Source organism: Acipenser ruthenus, chromosome 53, assembly GCF_902713425.1.
Source record: "Acipenser ruthenus chromosome 53, fAciRut3.2 maternal haplotype, whole genome shotgun sequence".
NCBI classification, from domain to species: domain Eukaryota; kingdom Metazoa; phylum Chordata; class Actinopteri; order Acipenseriformes; family Acipenseridae; genus Acipenser; species Acipenser ruthenus.
Genome location: NC_081241.1, coordinates 502,501 through 526,433, shown reverse-complemented (window position 1 = coordinate 526,433; position 23,933 = coordinate 502,501). Strand labels below are relative to the sequence as shown.

Genomic DNA, 23,933 nt, shown 5'->3' with positions numbered 1-23,933 from the left:
CTAAGAGAACGTGAAGGGTGGTCCCTCCATTCCAGGGGAGGCTGTATATTATGAGAACTAGACATGTTCTAGTGTTATCAGACAGGGTGTGTACGTTACTGACATACTCATTTATTACAGTGCTGATATCATGAGTTAAAACCATTTTATACAGAACAGACACTCAAACAAAGCTTACAATCAAGGGGCCTACTTTTCAAATCTGTGCACTATTTGTTTTATTCATTTCAGACAATGTCTTCCCTCTCATCAGCAGAACATCCTTCTCTCAAGTCCCTTCTTGTTTTGCTGTTGCTCGTTTTGTTTTCCACACTTCTTTATTTCCACTCTCTTTGACTCAGGTGAAGTCCATTGATCCTGCAGCCCCCACACTGGTTTCCTGTCCCCGTTCACTTCCTTCCTTCCTGTGTTACAGGTAATAGGACCCCACCTCCTGACCCCCTTCATCAAACATTTCAAAGAGATTTCATTTCAATCAGCCATGCTGCTGTGTTTTCATGAACAGATACAATTGGTCATTTTGAAAACTCTCCTGATAGATAGATATTAATGAACACTCATGTGGACCACACTGAGGTTAAAGGTTTAAACGGCATCATGTTCTTTACATTTCTTACCTGATGAGGATTTTCTATGGCTGTTTCTGATTAGATTTTATTCACCATGCTTACTAACTATTCCAGCAAAACACTGCTTCTGAAAAGACTCCTGGAGGCTGATTGTGGGGAAGCGTATGACTGTTGCACGGGCTGAAGTGCACAATGCTTACCCTGTGGACTTCAGTGCCCAGCGCACCACCAATATGCTTCCCCACCTTGTTTCCACATAATCAGCCTGGACAAGAGTTTTCAGAGGCAATTCTTGCTGGAATAGTTAGTAAGCATTTCAAATAAAGATCTAAGCAAAAATCACATTGAATCATTCAGCAAACACATACTAGGATATTAAAGATCAGAAATGTAATATTAAGAATATATAGATGATATAAACAATACTTTAATCAACCTATTTTCAATTGTATTTATTTAATAAAAAATATTTACATGCACTTATTGCTGATCAAATTTAAAACTATTACATTGTTTTGATTAAAGTGCAAATTGAAAAATCATATCTCTTATATTAAAACTTAAATACAACCTTATTTAATCATTTTAAATTAGTTTATTTATTTATTTTCATTGTGAAAGTAACATGACAAGCTGACAATCTTTAGCTTGTATTTGAAGACGGTGCTATAATCTTTTCAGATGCACCAATATATTTAGAAAGCGAGGGATCTGATTGGGTAAAATGGACAGAAATGCCTCCACTTCAGTTCTCAATTGTTTTTGGAGGGGAGGGGAGTTTTCTTCTTCAACAAGGAGAACAAGTGGAATAACAAGAACAAGCTTGATTCCATGTTTAGACTGTCCATTTCTCCTGATTTATCACAGTATTAACAATGGGTTTGACTGCTGTGTTAGAGTGTCTAGTTCTGTACAGGAATATAAGAAGGGTGGAACTCCAGCCATTGGAATAGTTGTGTCAATACCCTCGATTCACCATGAAGTGTGATCCTGGGCTGGAATCACAATATGTGCTTCTGCTGTTTCTGTTGAGATGATACAGAGACAGGGATGGGTTTCACAAGAAACGAAACTTACCTGTGTTTCTGAATTCCAGGAGTTATATAAAGCTCTAAGAGGCAGGGTTTGGGACTGAGGACAGGTTTAGACAAGCAGGCTGAGCAGAGACTGCTGAATCAGTGTGAGAGGGGTGGAGAGGAGAGAGTGGGACAGGAGTTTGAGAATGGCACCCTCTGTCACAGCGCTCCTTCAAGACTGAAGCTTTCTCCAATGGGACAGTCCCATTCCCAGTAGAGACTGTGAATGCGGGCGGGACACTGTCCACACAAACAATCCCACCTCCTTCCAAGAACCCAGTCCTATATACAGGACACGTGATGGGTTTGCATGAGAAATCCTGGAGTGAGTCAGAAGAGATCTTTCCTTTCTACTGGAGAGAAATCGAGGACTCTCAGTATATCTGCAGGGACATGTCATGTGTTCTTCATGAGTGATGAAAGGCTTTGCAATGATAAGCTGTGAAGCTCTTTGGTCCTTCATCACACCTGCAGATATATCTGGAATGGACTGACGGTTCAGCTTTGGGTTTTCACTTCTCAAAAGACATACAGCAGCCACCAGATCCTCTTCACTTGCATTAGCTGGCAGAGTTATTGAAATCATGCTATAGTTTGATACAGATTTGTTCTTCTAATACTGTGGAGTGTAGAAAAGGTATAGTGATTCAAGCAGCACTATCACTATACTCCAGAGCAGGGGCTCCCAGACTTATGATGGTCACATGCCCCCTTCCAGAGCTATCAGCTGTCTGCGTACCCCAAGCATAGAGGTTTCCATTTTAATGTTATTTTTAATATATGCTTTCATAATACACATATTTATACACATGCACAATAATACATACAATATCAATGACTATAATAATATCAATATGATACTTTTCCAGTGCAGCTGCGCAATGTCCCTCGATCCTTCCTGACTTGTCCTTTAAACCCGTGTTGTCCTTTACAACATGTTCCTCTGTGAGAGGACTTTAAAGTTAAGGGTGATTCAAGGGAGCATTGGGCATGTTTAGACTGCATATGTTATTATTTAACTAAATGTTTATAGTGGGTTAGATCTCAGCATTGTATACAATACAATCAGGATTAGATTGTGCAGATTTGCTGTTCTGTTCAGTAGAATGTCTTTGTCCACAAGTATCAGTACTTTAACTAGTGAGCACTGTTTCCAGTTTAATACAGAATTCTATTTCAGTACATTCAAAATGACCTGCTAATAAACATGTCAGGAAATCATTACTAAACAATTTCTGTAGCGCATGTTCAGCTATTTCTGTGTCCTCTCACCCATCGTTCTTCCCCACCTCTTCTACACCTATACCCCTACCCCAACAGAACAGTGCACACCTGTGAAAATAGTCTTTCTACTGATGTACCAGTGATATGAGAAGAGGGCTGACCCTCACATGACTGATTTAATTGTGATCCAGATCCCTGGCAGGTGAATCAGTCCCATAGTGTGCACCCTATTGACAGTGCTATAGCAGGTGAATCAGTCCCATGCTGTGATATTCACAGTGCTATGGCAGGTGAATCAGTCCCATGCTGTGCTATTGACAGTGCTATAGCAGGTGAATCAGTCTCATGCTGTGCTATTGACAGTGCTATATCAGGTGAATCAGTCCCATGCTGTGCTATTGACAGTGCTATGGCAGGTGAATCAGTCCCATGCTGTGCTATTGACAGTGCTATAGCAGGTGAATCAGTCCTATGCTGTGCTATTGACAGTGCTATGGCAGGTGAATCAGTCCCATGCTGTGCTATTGACAGTGCTATAGCAGGTGAATCAGTCCCATGCTGTGATATTCACAGTGCTATGGCAGGTGAATCAGTCCCATGCTGTGCTATTGACAGTGCTATAGCAGGTGAATCAGTCTCATGCTGTGCTATTGACAGTGCTATATCAGGTGAATCAGTCCCATGCTGTGCTATTGACAGTGCTATGGCAGGTGAATCAGTCCCATGCTGTGCTATTGACAGTGCTATAGCAGGTGAATCAGTCCTATGCTGTGCTATTGACAGTGCTATGGCAGGTGAATCAGTCCCATGCTGTGCTATTGACAGTGCTATAGAAGGTGAATCAGTCCCATGCTGTGCTATTGACAGTGCTATAGCAGGTGAATCAGTCCCATGCTGTGCTATTGACAGTGTTATAGCAGGTGAATCAGTCCCATGGTGTACACCCTATTGACAGTGCTATGACAGGTGAATCAGTCCCATGGTGAACACTCTATTGACAGTGCTATGGCAGGTGAATCAGTCCCATGCTGTGCTATTGACAGTGTTATATCAGGTGAATCAGTCCCATGGTGTACACCCTATTGACAGTGTTATAGCAGGTGAATCAGTCACATGGTGTACACCCTATTGACAGTGCTATGGCAGGTGAATCAGTCCCATGGTGTACACCCTATTGACAGTGTTATAGCAGGTGAATCAGTCCCATGGTGTACACCCTATTGACAGTGTTATAGCAGGTGAATCAGTCACATGGTGTACACCCTATTGACAGTGCTATGGCAGGTGAATCAGTCCCATGGTGTACACCCTATTGACAGTGTTATAGCAGGTGAATCAGTCCCATGGTGTACACTCTATTGACAGTGCTATGGCAGGTGAATCAGTCCCATGCTGTGCTATTGACAGTGTTATATCAGGTGAATCAGTCCCATGGTGTACACCCTATTGACAGTGCTATGGCAGGTGAATCAGTCCCATGGTGTACACTCTATTGACAGTGCTATGGCAGGTGAATATTGACACAGGTTCTTCCTGCAGTGAGACAGAGATCCATGCTTTCACAACAGCAAATGGAACTTCCCTGTGTTTCTGATTTCCAGGAGTTCTATGAAGCTCTAAGAGGGGTTTGTATTGAGATGATCCACACAGGCGTTCAATTCAAAACTTGCACCAGTCCAGATAGAAAAGATATAGTGAATATAAAGTGTTGTGAGTAAACATGGTGATGCTCTAAAAATCCCATTAAAAGACTGACACATTCAGGGGCAGAAGAAGCACCCATGGCTGTGCCCTGTACCTGCAAATAAAACTTGTTCTCGTGTGCAAAATCATTTCTAGTGAGAACAATGTGTGCCATATCAAGCAAACAAGCTGTGGAAGGAATATGCATAGCGGTTCATTTATCTAAAAAGATCCTCAATGCATTTAAGCCATCTGCATGTGGGATATTGATGTACAAACTCATAACATCAAGGGAAATAAGGATAATGTTCTGATTTTGTAACTTATTTTAGAAAGTTGGCTTATTAACACACTTCTATCCCTTAGAGATGAGGGTAACTCCTCCACTAGTGGTCTGAGCTACTAATCAATGTAATTTGAGAGAGGTTCAATGAGAGAACCAAGAGCAGAAACTATGGGACAATCTGGTGGATTATCAAGTGATTTATGGAGCTCAGGCAGCACATATAGTACAGGCTTAACAGGAGAGTTACTCTTCAGATACAGATGTGCATTATGAGACATGCAGCCAGATTCCAATGCAGATTGTGTGAAACCATCTCTTTCTGATTTAAAACCTCCATTCCTCATGAAGTGTGATCCCGGTTTGGAATCACAATATGTGCTTCTGCTGTTTCTGTTGAAATGATACAGAGACAGGGATGGGTTTCACAAGAAATGAAACTTCCCTGTGTTTCTGAATTCCAGGAGTTATATAAAGCTCTAAGAGGTGGGGTTTGGGACTGAGGCCAGGTTTAGACAAGCAGGCTGAGCAGAGACTGCTGAATCAGTGTAAGAGGGGAGGAGAGGAGAGAGTGGGACAGGAGTTTGAGAGTTGCACCCTCTGTCACAGCGCTCCTTCAAGACTGAAGCTTTCTCCAATGGGACAGGCCCATTCCCAGTAGAGACTCTGAATGCGGGCAGGACACTGGTCACACAAACAATCCCACCTCCTTCCAAGAACCCAGTCCTATATACAGGACACGTGATGGGTTTGCATGAGAAATCCTGGAGTGAGTCAGAAGAGATCTTTCCTTTCTACTGGAGAGAAATCGAGGACTCTCAGTATATCTGCAGGGACATGTCATGTTCTTCATGAGTGATGAAAGGCTTTGCAATGATAAGCTATGAAGCTCTTTTCCTTCATCGCACCTGCAGATATATCTGGAATGGACTGACGGTTCAGCTTTGGGGTTTCACTTCTCAAAAGACATACAGCAGCCACCAGATCCTCTTCACTTGCATTAGCTGGCAAAGTTATTGAATTCATGCTGTAGTTTGATACAGATTTGTTCTTCTAATACTGTGGAGTGTAGAAAAGGTATAGTGATTCAAGCAGCATTATCACTATACTCCAGAGCAGGGGCTCCCAGACTTATGATGATCACATGCCCCCTTCCAGAGCTATCAGCTGTCTGCGTACCCCAAGCATAGAGGTCTCCATTTTAATGTTATTTTTAATATATGCTTTCATAATACACATATTTATACACATACACAATAATACATACAATATCAATGACTATAATAATATCAATATGATACTTTTCCAGTGCAGCTGCGCAATGTCCCTCGATCCTTCCTGACTTGTCCTTTAAACCCGTGTTGTCCTTTACAACATGTTCCTCTGTGAGAGGACTTTAAAGTTAAGGGTGATTCAAGGAAGCATTGGGCATGTTTAGACTGCATATGTTATTATTTAACTACATGTTTATAGTGGGTTAGATCTCAGCCTTGTATACAATACAATCAGGATTAGATTGTGCAGATTTGTTGTTCTGTTCAGTAGAATGTCTTTGTCCACAAGTATCAGTATTTTAACTAGTGAGCACTGTTTCCAGTTTAATACAGAATTCTATTTCAGTACATTCAAAATGACCTGCTAATAAACATGTCAGGAAATCATTACGAAACAATTTCTGTAGCGCATGTTCAGCTATTTCTGTGTCCTCTCACCCATCGTTCTTCCCCACCTCTTCTACACCTATACCCCTACCCCAACAGAACAGTGCAGACCTGTGAAAATAGTCTTTCTACTGATGTACCAGTGATATGAGAAGAGGGCTGACCCTCACATGACTGATTTAATTGTGATCCAGATCCCTAGCAGGTGAATCAGTCCCATAGTGTGCACCCTATTGACAGTGCTATAGCAGGTGAATCAGTCCCATGCTGTGCTATTGTCAGTGCTATGGCAGGTGAATCAGTCCCATGCTGTGCTATTGACAGTGCTATAGCAGGTGAATCAGTCCCATGCTGTGCTATTGACAGTGCTATAGCAGGTGAATCAGTCCCATGCTGTGCTATTGTCAGTGCTATGGCAGGTGAATCAGTCCCATGCTGTGCTATTGACAGTGTTATAGCAGGTGAATCAGTCCCATTGTGTACACCCTATCAACAGTGCTATGACAGGTGAATCAGTCCCATGGTGTACACTCTATTGACAGTGTTATGGCAGGTGAATATTGACACAGGTTCTTCCTGCAGTGAGACAGAGACTCACGGTTTCACAACAGCAAATGGAACTTCCCTGTATTTCTGATTTCCAGGAGTTCTATGAAGCTCTAAGAGGGGTTTGTATTGAGATGATCCACACAGGCGTTCAATTCAAAACTTGCACCAGACCAGATAAAAAAGATATTGTGAATATAACATGTTGTGAGTAAACATGGTGATGCTCTAAAAATCCCATTAAAAGACACATTCAGGGGCAGAAGAAGCACCCATGGCTGCAAATAAAACTCGTTCTCGTGTGCAAAATCATTTCTAGTGAGAACAATGTGTGCCATATCAAGCAAACAAGCTGTGGAAGGAATATGCATAGCGGTTCATTTATCTAAAAAGATCCTCAATGCATTTAAGCCATCTGCATGTGAGATATTGATGTACAAACTCACGACATCAAGGGAAATAAGGATAATGTTCTGATTTTGTAAATTATTTTAGAAAGTTGGCTTATTAACACACTTCTATCCCTTAGAGATGAGGGTAACTCCTCCACTAGTGGTCTGAGATACTAATCAATGTAATTTGAGAGAGGTTCAATGAGAGAACCAAGAGCAGAAACTATGGGACGACCTGGTGTATTATCAAGTGACTTACGGAGCTCAGGCAGCACATATAGTACAGGCTTAACAGGAGAGTTTTTCTTCAGATACAGATGTGCATTATCACACATGCAGCCAGATTCCAATTGTTTGTGTAAAACCATCTCTTTATGATTTAAAACCTTAATTCCTCATTAAGTTTGATCCTTTGAGTGTTTCTGAACTCCAGGAGTTATATAAAGCTCTAAGAGGCGGGGTTTGGACTGAGGTTTGGATAAAAAGGTTTAGCAGAAACTGAGATGTTTACAACTATTGATAATTTACTGAGATTTTTACTGTTTTTTATTTTTATTTTTATGTGACACAATTAATTCAACGTTTTAAATTATTACCATTTGACTCATAAAATGATAGTGCTTTGTAGTTTGGTTGTTTTATGAGTCAGATTAAAAAAAACTGAAGCTACTACAAATTAGAAAATGCAGCCCTTTGCAATTCATAAATAAATAAACAATGAAGCCGTTTGCAAAGTACAGATATTTTTTTCATCCTTTTACACTTATCTTTGTTATCTTTGCTTTTGGTGATCGGAGAGCCAATTGCTTTAAGATTAGACTTTTCTGTCCCTTAGCCATAAGGTGCAATACACTGTACACTAGCCTTACATATAATCTATCATGGGTACCTACCAAGGGAAAAAAAAATCACATTTGTATCCCCAAAATGAATTAACATAGCTGGGAATTCGTTGGCTGCGGATCTGAGTGGGTAAAATGGACAGAAATGCCCCCACTTCAGTTCTCAATTGTTTTTGGAGGGGAGGGGAGTTTTCTTCTTCAACATGGAGAACAAGTGGAATAACAAGAACAAGCTTGTTTCCATGTTTAGACTGTCCATTTCTCCTGATTTATCACAGTATTAACAATGGGTTTGACTGCTGTGTTAGAGTGTCTAGTTCTGTACAGGAATATAAGAAGGATGGAACTCCAGCCATTGGAATAGTTGTGTCAATACCCTCGATTCACCATGAAGTGTGATCCTGGGCTGGAATCACAATATGTGCTTCTGCTGTTTCTGTTGAGATGATACAGAGACAGGGATGGGTTTCACAAGAAACGAAACTTACCAGTGTTTCTGAATTCCAGGAGTTATATAAAGCTCTAAGAGGCGGGGTTTGGACTGAGGCCAGGTTTAGACAAGCAGGCTGAGCAGAGGCTGCTGAATCAGTGTGAGAGGGGCGGAGAGGAGAGAGTGGGACAGGAGTTTGAGAATGGCACCCTCTGTCACAGCGCTCCTTCAAGACTGAAGCTTTCTCCCAATGGGACATGCCCATTCCCAGTAGAGACTCTGAATGCGGGTGGGACACTGGCCACACAAACAATCCCACCTCCTTCCAAGAACCCAGTCCTATATACAGGACACGTGATGGGTTTGCATGAGAAATCCTGGAGTGAGTCAGAAGAGATCTTTCCTTTCTACTGGAGAGAAATCGAGGACTCTCAGTATATCTCCGCCCCTCTCACACTGATTCAGCAGTCTCTGCTCAGCCTGCTTGTCTAAACCTGGCCTCAGTCCCAAACCCTGTCTCTTAGAGTTTTATATAACTCCTGGAATTCAGAAACACAGGTAAGTTTCATTTCTTGTGAAACCCATCCCTGTCTCTGTATCATCTCAACAGAAACAGCAGAAGCACATATTGTGATTCCAGCCCAGGATCACACTTCATGGTGAATCGAGGGTATTGACACAACTATTCCAATGGCTGGAGTTCCATCCTTCTTATATTCCTGTACAGAACTAGACACTCTAACACAGCAGTCAAACCCATTGTTAATACTGTGATAAATCAGGAGAAATGGACAGTCTAAACATGGAAACAAGCTTGTTCTTGTTATTCCACTTGTTCTCCTTGTTGAAGAAGAAAACTCCCCTCCCCTCCAAAAACAATTGAGAACTGAAGTGGGGGCATTTCTGTCCATTTCACCCACTCAGTTCCCTCGCTTTCTAAATATATTGGTGCGTCAGAAAAGATAACAGCACCGTCTTCAAATACAAGCTAAAGATTGTCAGATTGTCATTTTACTTTCACAATGAAAATAAATAAATAAACTAATTTAAAATGATTAAATAAGGTTGCATTTAAGTTTTAATATAAGAGATATGATTTTCAATTTGCACTTTAATCAAAACAATGTAATGGTTTTAAATTTGATCAGCAATAACTGCATGTAAATATTTTTTATTAAATAAATACAATTGAAAATAGGTTGATCAAAGTATTGTTTATATCATCTATATATTCTTAATATTACATTTCTGATCTTTAATATCCTAGTATGTGTGTGCTGAATGATTCAATGTGATTTTTGCTTAGATCTTTATTTTAAATGCTTATTAACTATTCCAGCAAGAATTGCCTCTGAAAACTCTTGTCCAGGCTGATTGTGTGGAAACGAGGTGGGGAAGCATATTGGTGGTGCGCTGGGCACTGAAGTCCACAGGGTAAGCATTGTGCACTGCAGCTCGTGCAACAGTCATACGCTTCCCCACAATCAGCCTCCAGGAGTCTTTTCAGAAGCAATGTTTTGCTGGAATAGTTAGTAAGCATGGATTGTAAACCCTTGATTGTAAGCTTTGTTAGAGTGTCTGTTCTGTATAAAATGGTTTTAACTCATGAAATCAGCACTGTAATAAATGAGTATGTCAGTAACGTACACACCCTGTCTGATAACACTAGAACATGTCTAGTTCTCATAATATACAGCCTCCCCTGGACTGGAGGGACCACCCTTCACGTTCTCTTAGGGGGAGAGCAGTTCAGACTCTGTGCCTCAAGTTTGCCCTGAACTGGAGGGAAGAAAGCAGTTGCTGTTCAGAGACAAGTTTGTGGTTGAGGACTAATGGACTTTGAGATGTGGATTAATGCCCACGAAGATCAAACTCCACCAAACTCACTTCCCTGGTGAACTTCTGAGGATTCAGACCCACACAGAAGTGAAGGTCTAGTGCAGTCAAATACATACTGTAGCTATAGAAGGGTTACTGTGACAATGCCATTCTCAAACTCCAGTCCCTCTCACAACTCTCTCCTCTCCGCCCCTCTCACACTGATTCAGCAGTCTCTGCTCAGCCTGCTTGTCTAAACCTGGCCTCAGTCCAAAACCCCGCCTCTTAGAGCTTTACACAATTCCAGGAAATCAGCACAGTTTCATTTCTTATGAAATAGTCAGTCTCTCTGTCTCACTGCAGCAAGATGGCTTCAAAAGTATGGTCAGAGGATCGGTTCAGCTGTCCAGTGTGTCTGGAGCTATTGAAGGACCCAGTCGCTATTCCATGTGGTCACAGTTACTGTATGGGGTGTATTAAGAACTGCTGGGATCAGACTGATCATACAGGTGTCTACAGCTGCCCCCAGTGCAGAGAGACCTTTACCCCGAGGCCTGTTCTGCGCAGAAACACCATGCTGGCCGAACTTGTGGAGGAATTAAAGAAGACAGGACTCAATCCTCCTCCTGCTCAAAGTTATGCTGGACCTGGAGATGTGCCGTGTGATTTCTGCACTGGGAGAAAGTTCAAAGCTGTGAAATCCTGTTTGACATGCCTGGCCTCTTACTGTGAAACACACGTCAAGCCACACTATGAGGGGGCTGCTTTCAAGAGGCACAAGCTGATCAATGCAATTGGAGATCTGGAGCAGAAGCTTTGTGCTGAACACCAGAAGGTTTTGGAGGGGTTCTGCAGAACTGATCAGACGTGTATTTGCTGGCAGTGTGCAGACAAGGAACACAAGAACCATGACACAGTCTCAGCTGAGGCAGAAAGGACTGGGAAAGAGGTAAGGGTTTGAACCATTTCCTTGTAGCTATCCTAGAAGATAAGAATTCCCAGGGATATTTAACATGTCTGTTTACTAGGTTGTACAGTTTCACATCAGATCAGATTTTAATTGTATATTAAGAGCTATTTGAAGAGCCCTAGTTTTTTAATTGCTCTATCTAAACTATGATGTACTACAATGTATTTCAGGGTGTAACAGGGGTGTTGTTATGGGTGTGGCTATCGCTGATTGACAGGAGAGACACAGGAGGTTTTCTATGATACAAAAAACACAAAACATTCAAAACAAAACACTGCTCGAAAACAACGAGAAAATAAAAGCTGACCAAACAAGAAAGGAGGTCCCGCTCCAGGAACAGCCACCCTGACACCTCCTCTCTAGACTTGGGTGGGATTAAAATCCTGGATTTGAATATTCCCTGCCATATCTAGCACAAACTTGATCATCAAAAACTTGATTTACAATTGAATAAAGACACACTATTTACACGTGCAGGACCTCAGCCCTGCCTCACAGGGTTAGACGGATTTGTTCAGCTGTTTTGTGGTGCATTGGAATTTGTAGTGTAAAATTAGCATTATTTATATTCCTAGTGTTTTTTTATATATATCTTGCAACTTAATAAAATCATAGATCAGTTTCATTATTTAAGATATTATAGTTTAATTAGTTAAACTTTTTAAAAATGACATTCCCAGAAAAGTCAATCACCTAATTTAAAAACGCAAAAAGATCAAGATTAATATGATATAAACTATACAAGATTAATATGATATAAAATATACGAGATTAATATGATATGGAGCAGTGGTTAGGGCTCTGGACTCTTGACCGGAGGGTCGTGGGTTCAGTCCCAGGTGGGGGACACTGCTGCTGTACCCTTGAGCAAGGTACTTTACCTAGATTGCTCCAGTAAAAACCCTACTGTATAAATGGGGAATTGTATGTAAAAAATAAAGTGATATTTTGTAACAATTGTAATTCACCCTGCATAAGGGCATCTCCTATGATATAAATTAATAATATTAATAATATACAAGATTAATATGATATACAATACACAATATTAAGATGATATACAATATACAAGATTAATATGATATTCAATATAAATCAGGCAGAGAAAAATAGCTTAATTTGGTGCGTTAAAACACATTTTTACAAGATTAAAACAGATATGTTTAAGTTAGTTTAAAACGAAATTTAATAACCTATTTGGGATTTTGTTTGTTAAAATCTACAATTTCTTTTGCTCACCCTACTAGTCCCCTCTTTCCTTTGCTCTCTTCCACAGCAAAGTCCTTCTGGTCATGTGTCTTCTAGGGATTTTGTGTATTTAGGCATTTTTTACACTGATTTCATTGTTTTGTATCAGGGCTGTTTTATCTGTGTTTATCGATTAAAAACAGGAAATCAGAAGCCCTAAATATCCATTAAAGAGAAAGCTGCTTCAGTTTCCCAGGTGCTTCACAAAACAAACATGTAACACATGCTAGATCAGCCATCATTCACTGTTACTTGTATGAAACAGTACCATCTAGTGGACAGCTACTGTGGATCAAGTGTCCTTTTGTATTGCTGGCAGCTGTGCACTAGATGGTGTTGTATCTTACTACTATACACACATGTTGTCTGAAACTGCTGCCTTTGTCCAAGTTTAAACCACCTCCAAGGAAGTTTTCAATTTAATTCAGCTATCACATTTAAACATGGATTAAAATGAGTGGTGCAATGTCATTATATTTAATCTTTTAAATGTTTAACCTTGGATTAATTTTAAACAAGGATTACATATAAATCCTGGTTTAAAGTTTTGTGCAACATGATTCAAATATAATCCTTGATTTAATCTGGGTTAGTGGTTAATCCACGCTGGTGCATTCGACCCTTAGGGTATCTGTGTGCATAATGTGTGTATCGTTACACAGAGAATCGTGAGGGTCTGGAACCAACTCCCCAGTAATGTTGTTGAAGCTGACACCCTGGGATCCTTCAAGAAGCTGCTTGATGAGATTCTGGGATCAATAAGCTACTAACAACCAAACAAGCAAGATGGGCTGAATGGGGCCTCCTCTCGTTTGTAAACTTTCTTATGTTCTTATGTTAATCTAACTTCATATAAAGGGGGGAGAGGTGTGAAAACACAGCCTATTCTGAAATAGTCTGTATTGAGTGTGACAGGATATCACTCAATGCCCTGTCAGAAATGTCACTGTGTCACTGTGTTTCTACACAGAAGCAGCTGGGAAAGACACAGACAGAAATACAACTGAGAATCCAGGAGAGACTCAAAGAAATTGAAGAGCTGAAACAGGCTGTGGAGTCACTGAAAGTGGGTATTGACAAGAGGGGGGTATTATTATTATTATTATTATTATTATTATTATTATTATTATTATTATTATTATTATTATTATTATTATTAACAGATGGACTGGAACACATCTACAGAAGTTTACTGTCTATGCCTGATGTGTTTTTGATATCAATTCTAACCATGTCTCCTCTACTGTGTTCTTTCACTCAGAGATCTGCATGCATAGAAATAAAGGAAAGTGAGAAGATCTTTACTGAGCTGATCCGATCCATTGAGAAGATCCACACTGAGGTTATTGAGCTGATTGGAGCTAACGAGAAGGCTGCAGTGAATCAGGCTGAAGGACGCATGAAGAAACTGGAGCAGGAGATTGCTGAGCTAAGGAGGAGAAACGCTGAGCTGAAACAGCTTTCAGAGACAGAGGATCACATCCATTTTCTACAGGTAACATCACTGCTTGTTAGAAAATCTCAAATCCATAACTGGGACGGTTTCAGACAGACCTCTCCAATTGAATGAATCCTTGCTTTCCCCCAGGAATGTTTTGGACCCCATTTTGTTTCACTGAAAACTCCTTTTCTCCACTTTCCTGTTGTAGAATTTCCAGTCTCTCTGTGCCCCTCCTGAAGCTGGAGACTTACCCAGCGTTACTGTCAATACAGACATCTCTTTTGAGGCTGTGAGGAAAGCTGTATCTGAACTTAAAGACCATATTGAGGACTTCTGCAAGGGGGAATTAGTCAAAATAACCACAACAGGTTGGTGTGAAATAGATTCATTTGGTAGAGATTTCTCAAATAGACCATGGCTTGAGGAGGGACAGGACTTGCAAGACATTAATAAAGACCTCTTGTAGATTGTTGACTATATGAATATTGCAGGAGGGAGGCAGCAGGGAAGAATGAGCAGGGAGGAGGGATTTTTACACCCTGAAATGCTGTGAATAAGCCTTGTTTCTTTTCAGATTGCTGTTTGGAGTCTTGTGTGTGTTGTGTATTAATCCACATGTTTCAATTCTATTTTTCTCTCTTTTTTTCTGCCCAGTGAATGAAGTTGCAGTTTACAGTCTGCAGGCTCCAGAGCCAAGGAACAGAGCTGAGTTTTTAAAATGTAAGTCTGTTTTCACTGAAACATTTGATTGAAAGATGTGTCACTCCATTGTGAGAAGAGCTAACACTACAGAACTGGGAGGGGTGGAGCTTGAGGGCAGCAATTATTATTATTTATTAGTAATTGTGAAGCCATTAATCTACACTCCTCTCCAACAAGTATTGGTTCAGATGAATACATGCAGGGAGGAGGGGGCAGGGAGGAGAGAACATGGAGAAGATATCAGGGAGCAGGGAAAATGGAGGAAGGAGGAGGGAGCACTGTGGAGGGAGCAGGGAGGAGGGAGAAAAGAAGATTGAGGCTGGAGCATAGAGGGAGAAGGGAGGAGGGAGCAGTAAGGCTGCATGGATGAGGAAGCAGGGAGGAGGGAGCATAGAGGGAGGAGGGCACAGGGAGGAGAGAGCAGGGAGGAGAGAGCAGGGAAAAAGGAGGAGGGGGGATGCAGCAGGGAGCATGCAGGAGAGATGAGGGAGCATGTGAATTGTGTGAATTGTGACAGGAGTTAAATTAGGTGCGATCTTTCATTTTCCATTTTAAACGTGATTGAAATGCGTTTGTCTAGACTGATGTGAACTGGGGGAACGCTAATCAAAGTTTATCAGCGTTTATATTTATGTCATGTAAACTAGATAACTCAGCTATTCAGAAGAAGCTTCTTTTTTACATGGGATATAAAAAGAAAAACTGTGTCATGCAAGATATAGCAAAGTTATATTTAGAAAAACCTCGATGTGAAACAAAACAGAGCACAGAAATAACACATTTTTGCATTGTCGTTGAGACACTAATGACTCAATAATCATCAATTGAATTTGTGAAGGGGGGTGGGGGGGAGAAAAGGTCACACACACACACACACACACACACACACACACCCTGCCTATCACACACCCACACGCTGCCCCATGTGGTATTTTTTATAATCTCAGGTGAGCATTTTTTTCCCTTACTCTGCTTAGTTTATGTCAGTGAGTTTTTAAACAGAGAGTGAACTCCATAAAGAATTGTATTTAAAATAGCAACCACTTTGATAACGTGAACACAGTTTAAAATAAGGTTTGCATTGTGTGAGACAGTACAGAGAAAACCGCGATTGCTGTGGTCTGTACTAGGAGTGATACGCGACTGCAACCAAAGAGAACACTTTGAACTTGTAACTTAAAAACAGCACGTTCCCTTTCAAGCACGAAATGGGTATCAACCCCTTTAAAAAATAAATAAATAAAAATACATTTTAAAAAAGACACTCTTCTGATAATAAGCTGACGTTTCCTGGAGTTTTTCGGGTGTTGTGGAGCTGAATTCTTCTTCTCTGCAGAGTGACATTCCTGTTTTGTTTTTGTTTTGTTTTTCTGTCGTCAGGGTTTCCGTGGCAATTGTTAGGGAGCGTGTTAAAATGACGCGCTTTCACATTTCTATTTTTCCATTTCTGTGTTCACGGGTTTGTTCTGAGGGTCGTTGTGTTTGCTCACATTTCTGTGAACCCTTTTTGTGTGAAGTGGATTCCCTTCAGTCCGAATCAGAGTGTATTTCAAAGCCCGTTGGTGCGGGTCCGGGTGATTTTTCGGGTGTCCGGTTTCTCCATGTTCGCGGTGACTCCCTCATGGAAATGCAGCTCTGTCCTCAGATGGGATGCGGAGCGGCTGTTGCCGAGGTGGTTCCGATGTTGGAAACGCGGGTTTCTCTTGGATTGATCAGGGAGGGCTGGACGGGTTTCTTTATCAAGCGCTCCCGAGAGGATTGTGGGATGTGCTGCTGTTTAATATAACGTTATAACTACATTAATAACATACGCGTACAGACACCTTACAGTACGCTGCTAAAGAATAAGAATCACACGAAGCTGAATAATGTATAAAGAGATATTAAAAATAAAACATGTCTATATATGTTCGTTGCTGTGAGGGCAGATTCACATCCCAGCGCTTTGGTATCTCTGGGTTTGAAACGGCGCTCCATAAGTGTAACACCTATTATTATTATTATTATTATTATTATTATTATTATTATTATTATTATTATTATTATTATTATTATGTTTTATTTTTCAGAAATATAAAAACATATTATTATTTCTATTAGTTGTGTGTGTGTGTGTGTGTAAACATTATTTTTTAAACTATAATAACGTTCCACTGCGGCTCTCAGTGATGACGTTTTACGATTGCTTCAGCTCACATTCAGCAGGTTCGTCAGGCTGTGTGACTGACATGTAATCTGACCAATGAAAACGCAGAAAGGGTGGAAACGGTTGTATTATTAGCTGATCGCCCCAAAACACCAAGAGTAGGGAGGAGGGAACAGGGAGGAGGGAGCAGGGTGAAGGGAGGAGGGAGTAGGGAGGATGGTGGAGGGAGCAGGCAGCATGGAGGAGGGAGCAGGGACTAGGGAGCAGGGAGGATGCAGGTGGGAGCAGGGAGGAGGGACTGATTTGAGGACGGCGCAGACAATGACTGTTGTATGTTTCAATTCTATTTCTCTCTCTTTTTTTCTGCCCAGTGAATGAAGTTGCAGTTTACAGTCTGCAGGCTCCAGAGCCAAGGAACAGAGCTGAGTTTTTAAAATGTAAGTCTGTTTTCACTGAAACATTTGATTGAAAGATGTGTCACTCCATTGAGAGAAGAGCTAACACTACAGAACAGGGAGGGGTGGAGCTTGAGGGCAGCAATTATTATTATTTATTAGTAATTGTGAAGCCATTAATCTACACTCCTCTCCAACAAGTATTGGTTCAGATGAATACATGCAGAATGACTGGGGGAGGGGCATTTGTTGCCTGTTTTTCCACTCAGACCTTTCTCTCCCTAAATATCTTGGTATCCCTGAATAGATAATCATCCCATCTTTTAATACATGTACAATGCATGTGAAACCAGTTGTGGGGTAAAATGAACAGCTATCCCTCCCAGTCATCCTGTGCTGGTAGTAAATGTATATTGCAGTATCACTGCACTTGTGGGATGGATTGCTCATTAAAATATTAGACAGATATTTGAAGAGTGGATGATATTCTATTGAAGATATTTAGTAAGCAAGGGGTCTGAGTGGGTAAAATGGCAACACATACCCTGTAGGAACATTAAGTGAACTGTAATTGTATGCAGAGCTGCATTTGATTGGTTCCAATTGAAGAAGTTTGATAAGATCGAGGAATTATAATGAACAAAACAATCAAACAGCAAGAGGGTTTAAAGGGTTCATAAGGTCCTTTGTATTTTATTGTGTTACATGCTCCCATGTGTTGCTACAACTGTTTACGTGAGGTGTGTGTATTGTTTTAATTATTTTTATTTTTTTTACATTTTGACCACTTTTTTATACTTATAGATAGCTTCACATGTAACTGCATGGGCCTCTCAGAACTACATTTTCCATCATCCTCCTGCTCACATATGTAATTGAGATGGAATTACCAGTGAGCAGGAGGATGATGGGAAATGTAGTTCTGAGAGGTCCATGCCGGTCTGCGGGAAGCCATCTTGAGGCAGAAAATGCAATTTAAAAGTTTAAAAAAGTGGTAAAAATGTATTAAAAAAAATAATTAAAACAACACACACACCTTCCATAAACAGGATGTGAGGATGCAGCAGACAATGACTGTTGATTTTCTCAGTGATTTGACTTTTCTAACCGTCTCTCCTCTACCCGTCCTCTTCTCTTCAATCAGATTCCTGTCAGCTCACACTGGACCCCAACACAGCTTATAGAGAGCTCTGTCTGTCTGAAGGGAACAGAAAGGTGACACGGAGGAGAGAGACCCAGCGATATCCTGATCACTCTGAGAGATTTGATCGCTCTCCCCAAGTGCTTTGCAGAGAGGGTTTGTCTGGGACTCGCTGTTACTGGGAGATTGAGTGGAGTGGGGGATGGGCTTCTATAGGAGTCACATATAAAGGAATCAGCAGGAAAGGAGAGGATGATTCCTGTGGCCTTGGATACAATGACAAGTCCTGGAGTTTGGACTGCTCTGGTTCCAGTTACACTGCCTGGCACAATAACAATGAAACTGCAATAACTGCCCCCCACTACCCCAGAATAGGAGTGTATCTGGACTTTAATGCCGGCACGCTGTCCTTTTATGGCGTCTCTGACACAATGACCCTCCTGCACAGATTCCAAACCACATTCACTGAGCCGCTCTATCCTGGGTTTGGGCTTCGTTATGATTCCTCTGTAACAATCTGCCAGCTGAACTAGACTGTTTTGTGTTGTAAGAAACCCTTTGTATTGAACTCCCTGTCTGTCCTCTCCACTCCTCGGGTGAAGGGAATGTTCAATCTGACACAACTTTGGATGAAAGTTAGGGGGTAAAACGGCGCCACCTGCAGAGCGAAACGAGGTGAATTATTTGTTTTTAGCAACAAATGGATTTCATAGGAAGTAACTGTATTTAATTTATTTTTTAAGAATTGTTATGTTTTATATATATTTTAGAAAATGGCATCCAATAGTCAGTGCTGTAACAGTTTTTAAAAAAGTGAACTTAATTTTGCTTTATTGTGTGTGTGTTTTTGTTTTTTGATTCCCATAAAATGTTTAATATTTCAGATTTTAGTAATGTGATTTAATAAAAAAAATTAACGTGATAGACTGACTTTTTCTTATTTCTTAATACTCATTAAAATGGTTTTTCAAATGAGAATGAGAAAGAAAGAGGGGAATGAGAGAGAAAGAGGTCTGGTAAAGCATAGGGAAGCATTGTAAAGCACAGGGAGGTCTGGTAAAGCATAGGGAAGCATTGTAAAGCACAGAGAGGTCTGGTAAAGCACAGGGAAGCATTGTAAAGCACAGAGAGGTGTGGTAAAGCATAGGGAAGCATTGTAAAGCACAGGGAGGTCTGGTAAAGCATAGGGAAGCATTGTAAAGCACAGAGAGGTCTGGTAAAGCATAGGGAAGCATTGTAAAGTACAGAAAGGTCTGGTAAAGCATAGGTTAGCATTGTAAAGCACAGAGAGGTCTGGTAAAGCATAGGGAAGCATTGTAAAGCACAGAGAGGTCTGGTAAAGCATAGGGAAGCATTGTAAAGCACAGAGAGGTCTGGTAAAGCACAGGGATGCATTGTAAAGCACAGAGAGGTCTGGTAAAGCATAGGAAAGAATTGTAAAGCACAGAGAGGTCTGGTAAAGCATAGGTAAGCATTGTAAAGCACAGAGGTCTGGTAAAGCATAGGTAAGCATTGTAAAGCACAGAGAGGTCTGGTAAAGCATAGGGAAGCATTGTAAAGCACAGAGAGGTCTGGTAAAGCATAGGGAAGCATTGTAAAGCACAGAGAGGTCTGGTAAAGCATAGGGAAGCATTGTAAAGCACAGAGAGGTCTGGTAAAGCATAGGGAAGCATTGTGAAGCACAGAGAGGTCTGGACTCTAACCCTGGGCTTGAGACTCAGCTCAGTGATTTGGATTCCTGAACAGCTTCTTAGTAAAGGTATTATTCAGCATGCCGCCGCACCGTGAACTAATAAGAAAAGACTTTCAGTACCTGGCAGGCTCTTGTGACATATCAGGAGGGTCATTCTCTTTACTCCTTCTTCTTCTCCTTGGAGTCGGGTCCATGCCTCTCTCTACTGAATCACTCGTTCCTCAGTTAGCTGGGTTTCTCCTCTGCAACACAATTGAAACAAGTCCGTTGTTAAAGAGTACAGCGCTTCAAATGTCATTTTTCTTTCTCTTTCTTTAGACCGGCCCCTTATCTTTTCATGCTGTTTGAAATCATCCCGAGCGCTTCTTGTTATCACAGTTACTCAAATGCTGGGTTCGTTTTTGGAAACGTCTGTGTTGTTAATTGAGTGCCATGGGAGCATTGTATTTTAAACAATTTTGTATCAATTAAGATTATGTTTCATTTTGAATGATTCATTTTGAACTTTAAATATACAGGTTAATACTAACAGTTACAACAGCATTTAATAGGAAAAAGAAAGATGATCTTTTTGTATGTTTTGTCCAGTTGTTCTGCTTGGATTTTGGTGTCTGACCAAATTTATATTCAAGCTTGAGTTTCTCGCACTGTTCATGTCGTTAGGGTTACCCGATTTGCCCTGAAAAACTAAATAAGACGTTCTTTTTCTCCAAGTCACTGACGCAGTACCAAAATAACAGTATTGTGCAGTAAAGAAACAAGGACCAGGGGTCGCAAATGGAGATTAGATAAAGGGGCATTCAGAACAGAAAATAGGAGGCACTTTTTTACACAGAGAATTGTGAGGGTCTGGAACCAACTCCCCAGTAATGTTGTTGAAGCTAACACCCTGGGATCCTTCAAGAAGCTGCTTGATGAGATTCTGGGATCAATAAGCTACTAACAACCAAACAAGCAAGATGGGCTGAATGGGGCCTCCTCTCGTTTGGAAACTTTCTTATGTTCTCATATATATATATATAATTATATATAAATTATATCGAAATAATCTTATGGTTATAATTAGTTTAACTGAAACAGTATTGAAACTGTTTTTTCAATATAACTTTTTTTTTAAATTCACAAATTAACTTTTACAATTCTTTAAATCTCATAATCATTTACAAGCGTACAGTAATCTAGAGCAAAGAGTTATAATGTAGAGTTGTCAATAACGGATCTGAATGAAAATTGATAGGTAGATTAATAATTATTAATCCTGAGATAGTTTGGAGTCCCCACTTGGATAGTGTGGAACGACGCTCACACACGGCTGTGTGTGTTTCTGTAATATAAGTACACTATGCCAGTACATTGGAGGTAACTGGTATAAAATAGTTATAGTGATTAGGATGCAAACTGTGCTTTTAATTTTCAACCAATATAAAACGTCACCAGGTTCATAATTCTTTATATAAATACCCCCACATTATAGTCCCCATTTAGATAGTACAGAACGACACAAGTCCCCACTTGCAGAGTACAGAACGATGCTCACACACTGCTCTGTGTGTTTCTGCAACATAAATAGATAACAGAACCACAATAGAGCTACTGTAGGTAAGAAAAGGGGATATTATAGCTAATTAGTAATGGACACTTAGACCAATTGCATGTTTTATTGGTGCTCTTGTTTTGCTATTTTTATTAATTGATAATAATAATAATAATAATAATAGATTAAATAATGCAGCTTGAATGTAAAAAGCAGTCCTCTTTAAATGAATATGACTAAGTGAAAGATGCAGCATTAATTAGTCTCACTTATTTTATTGCTGGCATGATTGTTTCTGAAACAACGTGATTGATGCTGCATTGCTTAAAAAAAGAAGTTAAACAAATACTTCCATCATAGAATTTTACATTCTTAATATTATAATTAAACTACATTTGCTATGAAGAGAGTCTTCCATAGTTTGTTCAACACTCAGGCCCAAATTTATAAAGTGGAGAAACTGAGTGTAAAAAGCCCTGTAATGTGCGTGTTCAGTACGGCCGCACTCAGCGTCAAAAGAACCACCTGTGTTTTAATTAGGTGAAGCAGGTGATTCTGCAATCAAACAATTTAAATACCTCAGTGAGCTGGTTTCCCAGCTGGCTCAGGCTCTCAGCCATCAACATCAAAGGGGGAGTGTGTGAACCACAAGTGTGTGTAAGGCACTGCACTACCACCACCAGCCTACAGGGGCAGCACTGAGAAAAACATTTACACACTTGGGGACCCACACACAGACACACGTACTGAAACACACACAGACAGGCACTCACAAAACAGTACTGACTCACACACACACACACACAGGTACTGACACACACAGGTACTGACACACACAATCACACACAGATACTGACACACACACAGGTACTGACCCACACAGGTACTGACACACACACTCACAGGTATTGAAACACACACAGGTACTGACTCACACACACACACAGGTACTGACACACACACACACACACACAGAGGTACTGACACACACAGGTACTGACACACACAATCACACACAGATACTGACACACACACACACACACAGGTACTGACCCACACAGGTACTGACAAAAGTGAAAACGGTCAAGATTTAAAAAATAATAATGAACACAACACACACACACTTTACTATAGCAGGTGTTGCAACACATGGGAACATGTGACACACAAAAAAGTCCTTTAACCCTTTAACTCAAATGAGGAAATTGATTTGTAAGTAGTAATATTTACTTATTTCCCCAAACCTCCCAGGTATCCCCTTTAAGTTGAATTACACAATATTTTTTTTGCTGGTATAACTTGTAGGAAGTACTTTTTTAATGTTGAGCTGTGCAAATGGCATTTGAAGTATTGAAAAATAAATGTATATATTACCATATTTTCCTTTGTGAGAATGTAGGTGGAAAATTGTAAACTTTTAATAAGCTGATTATAATATATGCCAGCCAATCATGCCCATTTTTAGAATCCCTTATAACATATTTACAAGCACATAATACATCAAACTAAATGAATTTAATAAAGATGCTGTATTTATTTTTTTCATTTTTTTAGGAAATGAAGGGCCAATACTAAAAGAGAGAAGGGCAGCACATTCAACACAAAATACACAAGTTAGATATTTTATTCATTTTTACATTATATTTAGTTTTGAATTAACTCACACACACACACTGTAAATGTATTAAAAATGAATGTATTCATACAACAAATTGAACATGTCCTGAAATAATTAAATAGTCTGCAAACTTAAAGTGTTTTACAATAAAACGTGTTTCCTGCCGTGTTATCTGTTAGGAGTCGCGAGTGGAACCTCTGGCAGGAGCTCCTACAAAGCGCTGAGTGAAGGGAGGCTGGTGGCCATGGGTATGCCCAGAGGCATCCAGCTCAAGTGTCCTTCTGCTTCTGGAAAGCAGGATTTAGAGGCGATCACCAAGCAGCACGACCACATACACTTTGGCATGTTTTATTATTATTATTATTATTATTATTATTTATTTATTTATTTATTTTTTTCAGCAATTGCAATTCTTTGGCTGTATTTAAACAAAGACTACAACGTCCGCATTCTAACTCCAATTCAGTGAAAAAAATAAAATGGGTCCAAACGGCACACGTTTCACATGACATTGACTGGGT

The 23,933-nt window shown here is 40.3% G+C and overlaps 1 protein-coding gene across 2 annotated transcripts in view; it reads left to right on the top strand.

The window, feature by feature from the left end:
* Positions 1-10,836: 10,836 nt before the first annotated feature.
* LOC131723101 (tripartite motif-containing protein 16-like) overlaps positions 10,837-23,933 on the top strand; it is a 106,245-nt gene continuing 93,148 nt past the window's right edge. The window contains exons 1-6 of one of the 2 annotated variants that reach the window (XM_059016500.1): positions 10,837-11,473; positions 13,713-13,808; positions 14,004-14,237; positions 14,392-14,551; positions 14,847-14,903; positions 18,571-19,489. In XM_059016500.1, the coding sequence (XP_058872483.1) occupies positions 10,892-11,473; positions 13,713-13,808; positions 14,004-14,237; positions 14,392-14,551; positions 14,847-14,903; positions 18,571-19,100 (1,659 nt within the window). In that variant the 5' untranslated portion in view covers positions 10,837-10,891 and the 3' untranslated portion in view covers positions 19,101-19,489. Of the gene's footprint in view, positions 11,474-13,712; positions 13,809-14,003; positions 14,238-14,391; positions 14,552-14,846; positions 14,904-18,570; positions 19,490-23,933 lie in introns of those variants that run through there. The other variant, XM_059016499.1, reaches the window with a different exon arrangement.